Source organism: Mobula birostris, chromosome 13, assembly GCF_030028105.1.
Source record: "Mobula birostris isolate sMobBir1 chromosome 13, sMobBir1.hap1, whole genome shotgun sequence".
Taxonomy (NCBI): Eukaryota; Metazoa; Chordata; class Chondrichthyes; order Myliobatiformes; family Myliobatidae; genus Mobula; species Mobula birostris.
In genome coordinates this window covers 54,735,895-54,753,431 of record NC_092382.1, presented here as the reverse complement: position 1 = coordinate 54,753,431, position 17,537 = coordinate 54,735,895, and the positions used below count along the sequence as shown (strand labels likewise).

General features: G+C 44.4%; 1 protein-coding gene across 2 annotated transcripts; it reads right to left on the bottom strand.

Moving 5' to 3' along the window:
* Positions 1 to 6,089: 6,089 nt before the first annotated feature.
* LOC140207620 (uncharacterized) lies at positions 6,090 to 13,741 on the bottom strand. Of its 2 annotated transcripts, none has more exons than XM_072276165.1 (2): positions 13,720 to 13,741; positions 6,090 to 8,251 (listed from the first exon to the last, which is right to left on the bottom strand). In XM_072276165.1, the coding sequence occupies exon 2, from the start codon at positions 7,843 to 7,845 to the stop codon at positions 6,748 to 6,750; it is 1,098 nt and encodes a 365-aa protein (XP_072132266.1). In that variant the 5' UTR covers positions 7,846 to 8,251; positions 13,720 to 13,741; the 3' UTR covers positions 6,090 to 6,747. The 2 variants fall into 2 exon arrangements, with proteins under 2 accessions (XP_072132266.1, XP_072132267.1); XM_072276166.1 differs by lacking the exon at positions 13,720 to 13,741 and adding an exon at positions 13,371 to 13,403.
* Positions 13,742 to 17,537: the final 3,796 nt, after the last annotated feature.

Genomic DNA, 17,537 nt, shown 5'->3' with positions numbered 1-17,537 from the left:
AGTAACATATAGTAAAAGTAGGAATGATATGATAAATACACAGCCTATATAAAGTAGAAATACTTTTCCACTATCATTGCCGGCACTGTTCTCCGTAGCGAAAATCTCACACAAGCGCTCTCGGCAGAAAATCTCATGCAAGCGCTGTTGGCAAGAACACTCTCTCTGGTAACCTGTAAGCTACGAAGCTGCCAAATCATACCAAATAACACGTAAAAATACACAGCCCATATAAAGTAGAAATAATGTCTGTACAGTTTGGTATCACTTACCAGAATCGGGACAGCGCCGAGCACACTGATGGTGTTGTGTTAGGCTGAGTCGTCGCAGGTTGGGATGGTGCAGTGGCCCCCACACTCTGGGCCGCCGACCGATATATTGCCGCGAAGAATGCAGCAGTAGCCGGGAGACATCTAGCACATCTTTAAGAAAAAAAGCCGAAATAAACATGCAAATTAATTAGGTGCCGCCCGACACATAATTAATTAGCATGTTTATTTTGGCTTTTTTCTTAAAGGTGTGTTGTGTGCCTCCCGGCTACCGCTGCATTCTCCGCGAATCACTATCTATACGCGGTCTGGGGGTTGGGGTGATGGGACATTGGGGTGTCGTCTGTTTCCATCAGGCAGGCAGCTCATCTTCTCCTATGTCTGCCCGCCTCGATGTCGAAGGTCAAGGTTTGTCGTCTGCTGTGGCTGATGTGGAAGGCTTGCTTGGCTGCTGAGCCTCGCACCTTTTTAGATCATACAGTTCTTTGTAAGCACTCAAATCATCCTGCAAATATCCCCTGAACCAACGTACCCTTTCAAAATTAAAGTCCCTAGGGTTACAACCATTGCTCTCGTTATTTATTGACATTTAATTATTTAGTGGTCTCAACCACGAGCTGCTCTAAAAAACCATCTTGTAGGCATTCTAGGAATTCCTCCTCTTGAGACCTACACCATCCTAATTTTCCTAATCACCTGCATGACAATCCCCCATGACTATTGTAACATTGCCCTTTTGTCACGCACTTTCTATCCCCCATTGTAATTTGTGGACCACATACTCACTACTGTTTGGGGGTCTCTATAGAAATCCCATCAGGGATTTTTTTTTTGACATTTGCTGTTCCTTAATTCTACCCACAGATTCTACACCTTCCAACCCTACGCCACTTCTTTATAATGATTTTATTTAATATTTTACTAATAGATCCACACAACCCCACTACCAGCTTGTTCTTTCAAGAAGCATATAAGTATCTGGGAAACAAGAGGACCTGCAGATGTTAGAAATCTAGAGAACTACACACAAACTGCCGGAGGAGTTCAGCATGTCAGGCAGCATCTATGGATGGGAATCAACATTTCAGGCCAAGACCCTTCATCGGGACTCTTGATATCCATGTATCTGGAATATCAACAAGCAAAGAAAATAGAAAGTAGTGCGAAATAGGGAAAACCTTTGACAAAATTTAGCTGAAGGCTTAAAAAAACCTGCCAAACAGCTCAATAGTTAACAAATACAACAAAGACAATAAACACTTCCATCAATACCGACACTGACTTTTTTTAATAAAAATATCTTGGTCCCATTTCAATCAGTAAAATTTAAAGATAAATAAGAACTGAAACGATATTTACGCTCAAACCCACTTAGATTAACACTAACTTGGACAGGAGCTAGAGAAGTAACACACATGAAAAAAATATCACACAAAGGTCAGATACAATTTCTAAGTATATATTTTCATCAAAAATGAACAGGATTCAGAACTCCATGTGTGTGTATATGCCATCATGATAAGAAATACAGACCAGAAAACTTCAATGAGAGGACAACTCAGAAAAATGAATCATCACTATGGAAGAAAACATTAACCAGTGGAATGAGTATGACCCTCCATGGGAGACATCCCAATGATCTGAGCAGACCAGATGGTGACTAGGAAGCATCGAGCACCTGACTGAGAGTTGGAGACCTCTTCCCAGAAACAGAGGGGGTCTTTGCAGAAATATAGGACAAGCTGGTTAACAAAAGGAAAAAAAAATGTGAATACATGAAATACGCACGAACACGGCGGGAGGAGAAGATGGCGGCGCGCCGGCGTGTGCACAGCCCTCCGGTGAAAAATGATGTTGTATCTGTTAAATAGGGGCCGTGGACAACTCTGATTTGATGGAGAATGAACGTGAAAGCACAGAGGAACATCTGGAGAAATTTATGAAATGCCCATTCGCTGCTGTCATTACCGTGTGGTCGTGAAACTTTCGGAGGGTAGGCCTCAAAATCCCCGGCCTTGCCTGCTTTTGGTGACCGAGAGGAGGTCGAATCGTTCAGACAGAGATGGTGCTCAGTACTCGGTGTCAGAGAGCTGATCACAGCTTGAAGTTTTCGGATGACTCAGAGTCAGATTGTGGTCGGCATGGCAGGGAGAGTTTTTCTTCCTTCTCCCGTCTGTGTGAGATGTGGGACATTTGAGAAACTTTGAACTTCACTGTGCTCACTGATTTCTTCATCAAGTTATGGTATTGTTACACTCTTTGTAACTATATGTTATAATTATGTGGTTTTGTCAGTTTTTTCAGTCTTGGTTTGTCCTGTGTTTTGTGATATCACACCGGAGGAAATAATGTATCATTTCTTAATGCATGCATTACTAAATGACAATAAAAGAGGACTACGTGTCTTCATAATCATATAATAACAAGGCAGTAAGTGCAGAAAATGCCAAGAGAAACCAGACACAATCCAACACATTCCAGGAACCTGCAGCAGTTTAACTCAATCTGATTACTTGCAAAGGTACAATCAAATGGCAAATAATATTCACAAAAATCTTGCTTTAAAATACAAACTCATGAAGGCCCTCCATCGCTTCATAAAGGCATCACATTTCAAGCCTGATCCAGTTCAGAGTCAAAATATTACAAATTATATGATAATCAATACATTATTTCAGATAGGACAATCCATAATAACCATCCGGATATAATATTACAGGATAAACAAGCAGGAACAACTCCCTCAACAGATAAAACCATTCTCCACACACACGTTCCTCAACCAGTGGAGCACCTCACCACAGGCATTGTTTGTGTGATCAGTCAGACAACTGAAAGATTTTCTCTGTCAATCAGCTTCCAAATGTTGTTACTCTGTCATGCGCTGCCACGCCCCGCTGCTGATTCCCTTCTCCTCATCACACGTTCTTACCCCGACCGTCGTCAAGATCCCCAAACTCTGCCCTGTGCAGACCTGCCTCTGGTTTCTGACCCTGTTTCATTGAACATCCAACGGATGGTTTCCCATTCTGCTTTCAGTCTTTAGAGGACAGTGGTGTTTTCTAACAACCCTGTAGAAGCAGGAAAAATGACCCACAATGTGGAAATGAGTCGTCATTACGGAGGTTAACGACCAATGTCATTCTTCCTCAGCCCAGAGATTTCAGGGCGAAGAACATCTCAGACAGAACTGCAGTCAGCTCGGCTTCTTCTGTCTGCAGAAAATTCAAGGGAAACCTCTTCACCCACAGAGTGGTGACTGTTCGGAACCCATAAGCACAGGGAGAGCGAGAGATGAACAACAGGGCAGGATTTAAATTGACCGTCATGGAACTGAATCACTGGCAGGGTCCAGCTGGCCTGAGTTGATTCTCTACTGTACACTAGGTGTGTTATAAATTCACCAAGTACCAGAGACAGAGTTTAAAATAAACTGATTTATTTGTCTCAGATCCAGAATATTAAACTCCAGTTCCACTAAAGGTGAATATGCAGCAGAAGAAACTCCTCCCATGCCCAGTGACCAGGGTGCAGAACTGGATGTGGTGAGCATGAGCAATAATTGCAGAGTTCAGCACCAACAGTCACTCTCGAAATTGCATTCAGCAACTGTGATGGACAAATATTCAGCATGCAGCTTATTGAAACTTTCTCCCCAGTGTGAACCCGGCAGTGTGTCACAAGTGTAACATACTGTAAGGTTCCACTGCTAATGTAACGGCCTCTGTGCAGTGTTTCACTGCTGAGGTAATGGTTTCTCTGTAGCAGCAATGTTTAGGTTATGACTGGAGATAACAGGGTCTTGGAGTGCGGGGTCATCCAATGAGAGAAATGTTCTTTCTTGTGAGTCTGGAAGAGGGATTTTCGTGGTCTTTTGTTGTGGAGAGATGAGAAGATGCGAATGGAGAGAGTGGGCCCTTTTTTTTTGTTTACTTCACTAACCATATAGAACCATAGAACACTACCACACAGAATCAGGCCTTTTGGCCCTTCTTGGCTCTGCCGAACCATTTTTCTGCCTAGTCCTACTGACCTGCACCTGGACCAATTTAGCACATTATCATCCAGATCATTGATATAGATGAGAAATAACAATGGACCCAGCACTGATCCCTGTGGCACACCACAAGTCACAGGCCTCCACTCAGAGAAGCAATCCTCTCCTACCACTCTCTGGCTTCTTCCATTGAGCTAATGTCTAATCCAATTTACCACCTCTCCATGTATACCTAGCGACTGAATTTTCCTAACTAACCTCCCATGTGGGATCTTGTCAAAGGCCTTACTGGAGTCCATGTACACAATACCCACTGCCTTCCCTTCATCCACTTTCCTGGTAACCTCCTCGAAAAACTCTAACAGATTGGTTAAACATGACCTACCACACACAAAGCCATGTTGACTCTCCCTAATAAGTCCCTGTCTATCCAAATACTTGTAGATCCTATCTTTTAGTACTCCTTCCAATAACTTACCTACTACTGTCGTCAAACTTACCGGCCTATAATTTTCCAGATTACTTTTAGATCCTTTTTTAAACAACAGAACAACATGAGCCATCCTCCAATCCTCCGGCACCTCACCCGTAGATACCGACATTTTAAATATATCTGCCAGGGCCCCTGCAATTTCAACACTAGTCTCCTTCAAGATCAGAGGGAACACCCTGTCAGGTTCTGGGGATTTATCCACTCTAATTTGCCTCAAGATAGCAAGCACCTCCTCCTTTTCAATCTGTACAGTTTCCATGATCTCACTACTTGTTTCCCTTAATTCGATAGACTTCATGCCAGTTTTCTTAGTAAATACAGACGCAAAAAACCCATTTAAGATCTCCCCCATTTCTTTTGGCTTCACACATAGCCGACTACTCTGATCTTCAAGAGGACCAATTTTATCCCTTACAATCCTTTCACTCTTAATATACCTGTAAAAGCTCTTTGGATTATCCTTCAGCTTGACTGCCAAGGCAACCTCATGTCTTCTTTTAGCCCTCCTGATTTCTTTCTTAGTTTTGTTTTGCACTTTTTATACTCCTCTAGCACCTTATTTGCTCCCTGTTTCCTATACGTGTCATACAACTCTCTCTTCTTCTTTATCAGAGCTCCAATATCCCTTGAGAACCAAGGTTCCTTATTCCTATTCACTTTGCCTTTAATCCTGACAGGAACATATAAACTCTGCACTCTCAAAAATTTCTCCTTTGAAGGCTTCCCACTTACCAATCACATCCTTGCCAGAGAACAAACTGTCCCAATCCATGCTTTTTGGATCCTTTCTCATTTCTTCAAATTTCGCCTTTTTCCAGTTTAGAACCTCAAACCGAGTACCAGATCTATCGTTATCCATGATCAAGTTGAAACTAATGGTGTTATGATCACTGGAACCAAAGTGCTCCCCTACACACTTCCGTCGCCAGTCCTAACTCATTTCCGAATGGGAGATCTAATATTGCATCCTCTCTAGTTGGTACCTCCATATATTGATTTAGAAAACTTTCCAGAACACATATTACAAGCTCTAACCTGTCTAGACCTTTAACAGTATGGGAGACCCAATCAGTATGTGGAAAATTAAAATCCCCTACTATCACTAATTTTTGCTTCCTGCAGTTGTCTATCTCTCTGCAGATATGCTCCTCCAATTCTCGTTGACTATTGGGTGGTCTATAATACAACCCCATTTATGTGGCCATACCTTTCTTGTTTCCCAGCTCCACCCATATGGCCTCAATAGACAAGCCCTCTAATCTGTCCTGCCTGAGCACTGCTGTAACATTTCCCTGACTAGCAATGCTACCACCTGCACCCCCCACCACCTTTCATTCCTCTGCCTCTATCACGTCTGAAACATCAGAACCCTGGAACATTAAGCTGCCAGTCCTATCCCTCCTGCAGCCAAGTTTCACTAATGGCTATAATGTCGTCATTCCATGTGTCAATCCACGCCCTCAGCTCGTCTGCCTTCCACACAATACTCCTTGCATTGAAATAGACACACCTCAGGAGATTATTTCCACCATTCACAACCCTTCTAATTGTGGCTTTGCATGAGCTTTTAACATCATTTATTTTCACCCCCGCTCCACTATCTGCTCTGGCACTCTGGTTCCCATCCCCCTGCAAATCGAGCTTAAACCCTCCCCAATAGCACTAACAAACCTCCCCATAAGGATACCGGTCCCCTTGTAGTTCAGGTGTAACCCGTCTCTCTTGTACAGGTCCCACCTGCCCCAGAAGAGATCCCAATGATCCTGAAATCTGAAACCCTGACCCCTACACCAGTTCCTCAGCCTCAGTCAAAGTAAGAATTATAAAGTTCAATCATTTAATCAGATATTGTTTACCATTTGTTATTTCATGGTACCGATTTGTAACAGAGGAGACATCACGCAGCATCCACCCAAACGAGATTTCTTAAGTTTGGCTGGGCTGGGGGGCTATCACCCCCTATATTAAGCTGCTAGCTGAAGGGAGAGTTACATAAAGTGAGATGACTGAGTGAATCCTTTCCCACATTCACAGCAGGGGAACGGCCTCTCCCCAGTGTGAACGCAGTCATGCACATTTGGTTGATTTGGCTGAGAGAATCTCTTCCCAAAGTCTGAGCAGGTGAACAGCCTCTCCCCAGTGTGAAGTCGCTGGTGTCTCAGTAGGTGGAATGACCGAGTGAATCCTTTCCCACAGTCTGAGCAGGTAAACGGCCTCTCCCCAGTGTGAACTGACTGGTGTCCCTTCAGTTGAGATGACTGAGTGAATCCCTTCCCACACACTGAGCAGGTGAACGGCCTCTCCCCAGTGTGAACTGACTTGTGTACAAGTAGGTGGGATGACCGACTGAATCCCTTCCCACAGTATGAGCAGGTGAACGGCCTCTCCCCAGTGTGAACTCGCTGATGTTCCTTCAGATGAGATGAGTAAGTGAATCCCTTCCCACAGTCTGAGCAGGTGAACGGCCACTCCCCGGTGTGAACTCTCTGATGTGCCTTCAGTTGACATGACCGAGCAAATCCCTTCCCACACACTGAGCAGGTGAATGGCCTCTCCCCAGTGTGAACTCTCTGATGTACCTTCAGTTTAGATGACTGAGTGAATCCCTTCCCACAGTCTGAGCATTTGAACGGCCTCTCCCCAGTATGAACTGACGTGTGTACCAGTAGGTCAGATGATCGAGTGAATCCCTTCCCACAGTCTGAGCAGGTGAACGGCTTCTCACCGGTGTGAAATCGCTGATGTCCCTTCAGTTCAGATGACGAAGTGAATCCCTTCCCACAGTCCGAGCAGGTGAACGGTCGCTCCCCAGTGTGAAATCGCTGATGTATCTTCAGTTGAGATGACAAACTGAATCCCTTCCCACAGTCTGAGCAGGTGAATGGCCTCTCTCCAGTGTGAACTCTCTGATGTACCTTCAGTTTAGATGAGCAAGTGAATCCCTTCCCACAGTCTGAGCAGGTGAATGGCCGCTCCCCGGTGTGAACTGACTGGTGTCTCAGTAGGGTGGATGACCGAGTGAATCCCTTCCCACAGTCTGAGCAGGTGAACAGCTGCTCTCCAGTGTGAACTCGCTGGTGAGCCATTAGGTCAGATGACCGAGTGAATCTTTCCCCACAAATTCAGCAGATGACCAGCCTCTGCCCAGTATGAACTGACTGGTGTGTCCACAGGTGGGAAGACCGACTGAATCCCTTCTCACACACAGAACAGGTGAATGTCCTTGTCCCAGTGTGAACTTGCTGATGTACCTTCAGTTGAAATGACCAACTGAATCCATTCCCACTGTCTGAGCAGATGAACGGGTTCCCCCCTGTGAAATGACGGGCGTGCCAGTCGGTCAGATGATCGAGTGAATCCCTCCCCACAGTCTGAGCAGGAAGGATGATTGAGTGAATCCCTTGCTCCACTTGTTAAATATCTGGACCAAGACAGCAAATCAGGCGTGTTATGTTCGAGATTCCCATAGACAAATTCCTTGTCACTTTTAACCTGTAAAAAGATTTACAAAATCTATCAGTGGGTGTAGGACAACAGTTCAGATGAGATCACTTGGGTTGTCAAGGTGTGATCTGACATCACACTGTTACAGTGAGGTTCAACCCAAGTTGGAGAGAGAAATCATCTTCTAACTGGGCACAGTGCTGGTATCTGGAATGATCATCAAATTCTCTGATGTTCTTTCTGTCTCTATGAGAATGGGTTCAGAGGAGATGTGAGGGGTATGTTTTTTTACGCAGAGAGTGCTGAGTGTGTGGAATGGGCTGCCGGCAACGGTGGCAGAGGTGGATACAATAGGGCCTTTTAAGAGACCCCTGCACAGGTATATGGAGCTCAGAAAATTAGAGGTAATTTCTCAGGTATGGCCATATTCGGCACAGCTTTGTGGGCCAGGGAGCCCGTGTTATGGGGTAGTTTTTTTTCTATGTTTCTACCCTCCCCAATCTGTGACCTGGCTCAGTTTGACTCTCTCCATTGGTATTATTCCCTGTTCCCACTGAGCTACATGGGTGCCTGGCCCCACAGTAACCGAAACACTCTCACACGAATAGCCTTTGTTAACGTGCAGCTGGAATTTTCTTTCATGTATTACCAACTTAAAGTGCCACAGTTTTAACACCATATAAACAATTCCTGCTGAGATGAATGGTTGGTCCGCACAGCTGGTAAAAGGACTTAAAGTGAGTTTTTGTATTATTTCAGGTTCTTGTCACAGTCATAGAATAATACAATACAGAAACAGGCCCTTTGGCCCATCTGGTTGGTGCCGAGCTACTTAAACTTTCTACTGCCATACCCCTACCATCCAGGTACCTGTACAAACCTCTGAAATGTTCAACTTGAGCTTGCAGGCACCAGGTGTGCTGGCTGCTCATTCCACACCTGGATGACGGTCTGTGTGAAGAAGTTTCCCCTCATGTTCCCCTACCGTTTCACCTTTCACACTTAACCCATGGCTTCTGGTTGTAGCCCCACCCAATCCCAGTGGAGAAAGCCAGCTTGCATTTACCCTATCTATGCCCCTCTATCACAATCAAATCTCCCCTCAATCTTCCACATTCCAAGCAATAAAGTCCTGATCTGTTCAATCCTTCCCAATAACCCAAGTCCTCCAGACCTGGCAGCATCCTTGTGAATTTTCTCAGAACTCTTTCAACCTCTTTTACATCTTTCCTGTAGGTAGGTGACCACAACTGCAAACAAGACTCCAAATTAGGCCTCACCAATGTCTTCTACAAGTCAACATAACATCCATAAGACCGGAAGAAGCTGCAGAAGATCGTGAACACGGCGCAGCGCATCACACAAACCAATCTTCCGTCCTTGGACTCACTTTACACCGCACACTGCCGGAGCAGTGCTGCCGGGATAATCAAGGACACGACCCACCCAGCCAACACACTTTTCGTCCCTCTTCCCTCCGGGAGAAGGTTCAGGAGCTTGAAGACTCGTATGGCCAGATTTGGGAACAGCTCTTTTCCAACTGTGATACGACTGCTGAACGGATCCTGACCCGAATCTGGGCCGTACCCTCCAAATATCCGGACCTGCCTCTCGTTTTTTTTGTACTACCTTACTTCCCATTTTTCTATTTTCTATTTATGATTTATAATTTAAATTTTTAGTATTTACTAATTTTAACTATTTTTAATATTTAATATGTGTAATCCAGGGAGTGTGAAGCACAGAATCAAATATCGCTGTGATGATTGTTCGTTCTAGTTCCAATTGTTTGGCAACAATGAAGGATAAAGTATAAAGTATAAAGATCTATCATTGTCACTACTTTGGTTCATGAAGGCCAATGGGCTGAAATCTTTCTTTCTGTCCGTATCTAACTGTGACACCACTTTCAGTGAATTAAGGACGTGTATTCCAGATCCCTTTCTTCTACAACACTCCTCCATGCCTGAACAGTCACTGTGAAAGTCCTCCCTTGGTAGGTCCTACCAAAGTGCAACACCTCACACTTGTCTCCGTTCAATTCCATTTTCCATTTCTCAAACCATTTTCCCAGCTGGTCCAGATCGCACTGCAAGCCATGATAGTCTTCCTCACTGTCCACTGCTGGTCCAGATCGCACTGCAAGCCATGATAGTCTTCCTCACTGTCCACTGCACCACCAATCTCGGAGTCAGCCACAACTTTGCTGATCCAGCTAACCATGTTATCATCCAGATTACTGATATGGATGACAAACAACAACAGATCCAGCACTGATCCCTGAGGCACACCACTAGTCACAGGCCTCCGGTCAGAGAGGCAACCATCTGCTACCACAGTCTGGCTTCTCCCAAAGACAGTGTCTCATTCAATTTACTATCTCATCTTGAATGCTGAGTGACTGAACCTTCTTGACCAACCTCCCATATGAGACTCTGTCAAGTGCCTTGCTAAGGTCCATGTGGACAACATCCACTGCCTTGCCTTCGTCCGCTTTCCTGATAACTACCTCGAGAGACTCTATAAGATTGGTTAGACATGACCTACCGTGCACAACGCCATGCTGTCTATCCTTAATCAGTCCACATCTATCCAAATACTTATATATCTGGTTCCTGCACATACATTTCAATAACCTTCCCCTACTGATGTCAAGCTCACCAAAGTACAATTTCTTAGTTTATTTTTAGAGCCTTTCTTGAACAGCAGAACAACATTGGCTGTCCTCCAATCCTCCAGTACCTCACCTGTCACTAAGGTTGATTTATATATCTGTGCTTGGGCCTCGACAATTTCTGCACTTGTCTTCCGCAGAGTCCTAGGGAACAACCTGTCAGGCCCTGGGGATTTATCCACGGTAATGTGCCTTAAGACAGCAAACACCTCCACCTCTGTAATCTGTACAGGGTCCATGAAGTTGATGCTGCTTTGCCTCACTTCTATAGACTGTGTCCAACTCCTGTGCAAATACGGATGCAAAAAAACTATCTCCCCCATCTACTTGGTCTCCTCATATGGATTATCATTCTGATCTTCCAGCGGATTAACTTTCCCCTTGCAATCATTTTGCTCTTAACATGTCTGCAGAATCCCTGAGGAGTCTCCTAAATCTTGTCTGCTGGGGCAACCTCATGCCTTCTTTTATTTTAACTTGAATTTCCTGTATTTCTATTTGTTCCTATCTGCCTGTACCTGGTATGCACCTCCTTTTTATTGACCTGGGAGAAGAAGCACAAAGGGGTGATGGAGTGGCATGGTGGGAGCTGGGGGAAGGGGTTATTTAAATTAAAGTTGCAGGGGGAATGGGAGCCTGAATAACAGAACAGATAGTAGAGGGGTTGTGGAGACAGATGTTGTTCAGTCCTCAGACAAAGTCAGGAATGAAAACGTTGAGCATGGCGCAGTGAATATGCTGAGCCCTGTATATTTCAATACAGGGAGCAGCGTAGGAAAGGCGGATGTGTTCACGGCGTGGAACAACACTGGAATTATGACACTAGGATCTGGCAACTGTGGATTGTGACAGGCTGCTTTATGGCAAAGGTGTGCTTGGTAAATGGGAGGCCTTCAAAGCAAAATTTTGAAAGTACAAGGTGGGTATGTGCTTGTCAGAATAAAAGGTAAAGTTGGAAACTGTATCTCTTGGTTTTCAAGAGATATTGAGAACCTGGTGAAGCACAAAATGGAGTTGCATAACAGGGATAGGCAGGTAGATTCTTATGGAGTATAAGAAATGCAAGAGAACAAGGAAGAAATAAATCAGGATGGCTAAAAGAAAGCATGAGATTGCCCTCACAGAAAAGATGAAGGATAAGCCTCACGGATTCTAGAGATAGATTGAGAGCAAAAGGATTGCAAGGCACAAAGTTGGTCCTCTGGAAGACTGGAATGGCAATCCACGTATGGAACCAAAGCAGATGGGGGAGATCTTAAATATTTTTTTCATCTTATTTACTCAGGAGATGGACACAGTGTCAGTGAGGGTGTGGAAAAGCGGCATTAAAATCATGGACCCTGTACAGATTAATGAAGAGGAGATGTTTGCTATCCTGAGGCAGATTAGGGTGGATAAATCTCCAGGGCATGACAAGGTGCTCCCTCGGACCCTACAGGAGGCAAGTGCAGAAATCGTCAGGGCCCTAGCAGAGATAATTAAATCATCCTTTGTGCCGGGAGAGTTATCAGAGGATTGTAGGATAGCCAGTTATTTCACTGTTCAACATAGAACATAGAAATCTACAGCATATTCCAGGCCATTCAGCCCAATGTTTTGCCAACCATGAAACTTACCTAGAAACTGCCTAGAATTTCCCTAGCACACAGACCTCTATTTTTCTAAGCTCCATGTACCTATCTAACAGGCTGTTAAACGACCCTATTGTATCTGCCTCGACCACCACTGCTGGCAGTGCATTCCACACACCCATCACTCTCTGTGTAAAAACCTTACCCCTGCCATCCCTTCGGTATCTATTTCCAAGCAGCTCAAAACTATGCCCCTCATGTGAGCCATTTCAGCCCTGGAAAAAGCCTCTGGCTGTCCACACGATCAATGTCCCTCATCATCTTATACACCTGAAAAAGGCTCTAAGCATAAACAAGGAAGTTATACATTGCTTTGAGGATTTGTTGGAAGTATACAGAAGTAGGAGGGTATAGATAGGGTAAATGCAAGCAGTTTTTTCCACTGATGTTGGGTGGGACGACAACCAGAGGTCATGGGTAAGTGACTTCCCCATTTATACAACACAATACAATACAGCACAATACAGGCCCTTCAGCCCACAATGTTGTGCCGAACATTACTTACTTTAGAAATTACCAAGAGTTCCCCATAGCCCTCTATTTTTCTATGTGCCATGTACCTATCCAGGAGCCTCTTAAAAGACCCTATTGCATCCGGCTTCATCACAGTGGCCGGCAGCCCACTCCACGCACTCACCACTCTGCGTAAAAAACTTACCTCTTGAGATGATATCACGTGTCAGGACGTGACTGGACACAGTTCCTAACATGAGCAGAAATGAGAGAATGATCGAGAAGCATGGCAGTGTAAAACGTGGTTTTGTTGCTGTCAAATAAAAGTTCAATTCTGCCAGAATATGTTTGTTATTAGTAACCCACGGTACGTATAAAGAACACAACACCCCTGACATCTCCTTCGTACCTGCTTCCAAGCACCTCAAAACTGTGCCCTCTCTGCAGATTTCCTCTCGTTAGTGACTGGAGGCAGAACAAAGGTGATTTTCTCAACAGCTGATGGAAAAGATTTTGTTCCCTTTCTCCAAATTCCTAATCCTTGCATTTAGATAGCTGGAGCTCGGCTCTGTCTGAGAGATCCATCGGTTCCCATTCCCTCATCAGCCGGAAGCTCCCCGGGGTCCGTGCAGGAATCGTGGGGATGAGAGAGAGGGAAGAGAGCAGGACTGTCCCGAGATTGCGGGGCACAGTTTCCGGGAGCCACAGCAATTGCCCCTCAGTCGGTAGTGAAAACGGGCGCACGGAGAAACAGTTACCGGCAGCGATATCCGAGGCCTTTTGTGTACTGCGCATGCGTGATATTCGGGACCAGCTGCAACCCTGACGCCTGCGCATTCGATCGGTGCTTCAGCGACGGCGGAAAGTGCTACGCAGAGCTTTCAAGCTAATCAGGGTGCCATTGAAAGTTTCTGCAAGCACCGGTTGAAGTACATACCTCAGTTTTTGTGTGTAGAAAACTCAGCAGCTCGTTTAACACAGAATGCAGCTCCCATAAAACATTACACTTAACATCAGCAAACGTTCCGCATGTTTAATGCCAAAGTAGAGCGTTCTTACAAATGCAGATATAAAACACAAGATTCTGCTGTTGCAGGAGATGTGGACACATTCACACAAAATTCTGGAGGAACTCTGCAGTTCAGGCAGCAACTAAGCAGAGGTGTACACAGCCAATGCATGCTGAAGGGGTTCGGCCTAAACGTTGTTTATTTGTTCCTCTCCACATTGGCTGCCTGATCTGTTGATTTCCACCAGTATTTTGCACAAATTAACCACTTTTTTTTTGATCAACCAGCTTCCAAGTGTTTTTGATCTTTCATTTGTAGCCACATCCAGCTGATCTGATTCCTCTTCATCCCCCTCCTTGTAAACTCTCGGTCCCATCTCTTTCTGGAATCCCAAACCCCCGACTCAGGCTGGCAACCCTTGGGGTCTGACTCTGGTCCATCGAAGATTCACTCTCTAGTCTGCTGTCAGACTTCAGCAGTGCATTGCAACAACCCAGCTGTCGATGGCACAGTCATCTGAAATTAGTGAAAATGGCCCAAAAAGTTAAAAAGAGCAGGAAAGAAGGAGTTTAACCACCTTAGTCCGGAGCCCTGGGGAATGGCAAAACCACAGTGAGCTCATTGTCTTGTTCAGTCTGGAGAAAATCATGCAGGAAATTCATGCAGGTGTATAAGATGATGAGAAGCATTGGTCGGGTAGATAGCCAGAGGCTTGTCCCAGTGCTGAAATGGCTAACACGAGGGACATGGTTTTAAGCTGCTTGGAAGTAGGTGCAGATGAGATTTCAGAGCTAAGTTTTTTAAACAAAGAGTAGTGTGTGTGTGGAATGCACTGCCAGCGACGGTGGTCGAGGCGGATACAATAGGGTCTTTTAAGAGACTCTTAGATAGGTACATGGAGATTAGGAAAATAGAGGCCTATGCGATAGGGTAATTCTCGCTGTTTCTAGAGTAAGTTACATGGTCGGAATAATGGACCCAAAGGGTCTGTAATGTGCTGTAAATTTCCATGATTCCATAATATTCAAGGGAAATTTCCTATCCCACGGGGTGGTGACTAGTTGTAACCTGTCATCACAGGGAGAGTGAGAGGGGAACGACAGGGATAGATATTGATATACTGATATGGAACATGAAACATGGGCAGGGACCAGATGGGCCGAGTGGCCTCTCTAGTGTACATTGTGAGTGTGGTAGAGAGAGTAAGTACCTGAAACACGGGATTTGATACAGCACTGATTTATCTTTCACAGATCCACAATATTAAACATCAGTCTAGTTTAAGGCTAACATCAGCAGAACGGACTCCTCCAATGCTCAGTGACCAGGGTTCAGTCCTGGGTGCGATGAGCAGCCGCAAGAACTGCAGAATCTGACAGTAACAGTTCCTCATGGACCTGCAGCTGCCTTCAGTCACCGTGATGGTTAAACATTTAACACAGAGCTGATTTGAACTTCCTCCCTGATGTGAAGTTGCTGCTGTTGCAGCAGCTGGGATGATTGAGTAAAACTCTTTGTTCACTCCGGACAAAAATGTGGCCTCTATTCATTGTGAATTCACCGGAGCATCACAAGGTGGGTTAACTGAATGAGCCTCTTCACACACATGGAGCAGGTGAACGGCCGCTTCCCGTTGTTAGTGTGTCTGTGATGGCATGGTTTTCCCTTCACTTTGAGCAGATTAGGTTCCTCTGATTTGCAGAGTAGGAGGTTATCCGTGTACCTGTTGAAGTGTTTCCTTCAATTTTGGAGGGACAATTATCTCCCAATTTGTGTAAAGGAAATTACAGTTCTACTGGATTTGCAAATGCAATATGCAGTTATGGGTGGGCTATTGATGGGAATCCAACTCTTTTGAATTTTGGATTTCCTGTGGTGTAGAAAGATGGGTGAGAATGCACACAAAAAAAAAAAAACTGGAAACACCCTTCAGAACAGGCAGCACTGGGAAGGACAACCAGACTTAATGCTTCATCTCAAAGAACCTTTGTTGGAAGTATAAAGGAAACAGGAAGGTATGGGGAAGACAAGTGTGGCTCTATTTGAGAGACGAGAATACATTGCAATGAGAAAGGCAGTCTGATGTAGGAAAATTAATTTACCTGTCTGGAGGGGCTTATGGAATATCCTATATTAAGGGAGTAGGAAATACTCCCTTGTTTTTTTTTTCCCAGGGAGGGGGTTTATGGAATATGCTATATTGAGGGAGTAGGAACTACTCCCTTGTTTTTTTTTCTGAATAATTGGTTTGAGATAGAGATCTGTTTTCTCCCGAGTCAAGGGAAATTGGAATACGTATTCCGTAAGAAGGAGTTAAATTACATCTAGTTTTTAAAATTATTATAAACAGGTTTGCTCCATCTAACACACGGACACCCCAAACATGACTTGCTCTGCTCACTCACCAGGAACTCCAGTGACGGCAATGACCGTGTACAATATTTTCTGCACAGTGCCGTACCTAACCCACATTTCAGACATTTTGTCCATCCAGTGATTTGACCCCGGACACCACAGACGATCTCTATGAACAAAATATTAAGTCTGTGATTTGAAATACCACTTAGCCACTCCAAAGTGACAGATTTCAACAGATTTAAAAATAAAGATTTTGAACAAGCCATTATGTCACACGAGTGTAATCCCTGCACTGACAGATTGTGATTAATTTAGTGAATTATTTTAGGTACTATTTGTGTGAGTTGGTTTGTTCCAACAAAGATTTGTGTCTGATTACAGAGGAAAAGGTAGTCTTGTACGCAGAGTGAGGGATCTTCACAGGTTTGGAAAACAGGATTCCTTGGTGTGATGTGGAAGTTGATTCCCCTGGTGTACACACAGGGAGATTTCCATGAACCGTGAGGGAGGGGTGTTCTCTAGTGTTTTGGAAGGTGATTTGCTCTGGTGAGGGAAAAGTTGGTTGGTGATTAATGAGGAACATGAATAATCTGATTTGGAAGCAATTAAGTCTCGCAGTGTTTTGAGGATGTGGGTCTTGGTGTGAAGGAAGGGGATTCTCTTGGTGTTAAGTGATGGATTTCTGTGGATGATGGTGAGTGGAGGAAAGCTCTCTGCTGTCTGGCTGGGGGTCATGAGCCTACGAGTGCAAATTAACCATGTTTCTTCACCCATTTCTCATCATCAATTGCCCTGATCCACAGATACGTGAGATGCTGATAGGGCAGACACCCTGTAAGTACGTCCTGTCTAAGTGCAGAAGATAAACAGAACAGAGAAAGCAGGAAGATGGAAAAGAGTTGATACAGAAGATACTGGATTATGGTCATGAATATATTATTCCATTCAATGTATTGATGGGGTGGGGATGGTGGTGGGGAATCTGGGACAGTGGGGTAATCTAAGTAAAAAATGCATAATTATCCATACAGTCTTTCTTCTGCATTTCCTACATCTTTTTGATAAATAAGTTATTTTTTTTCCAATTTTAAAGTAAATTCTATTATTAAACCACATATATGTTACCATAAACAATCCTGAGATTTACTTTCTTGCATATCAATAGAATAACAATCATAACCAAATCAATGAAAGACCGCCCAGCTAAG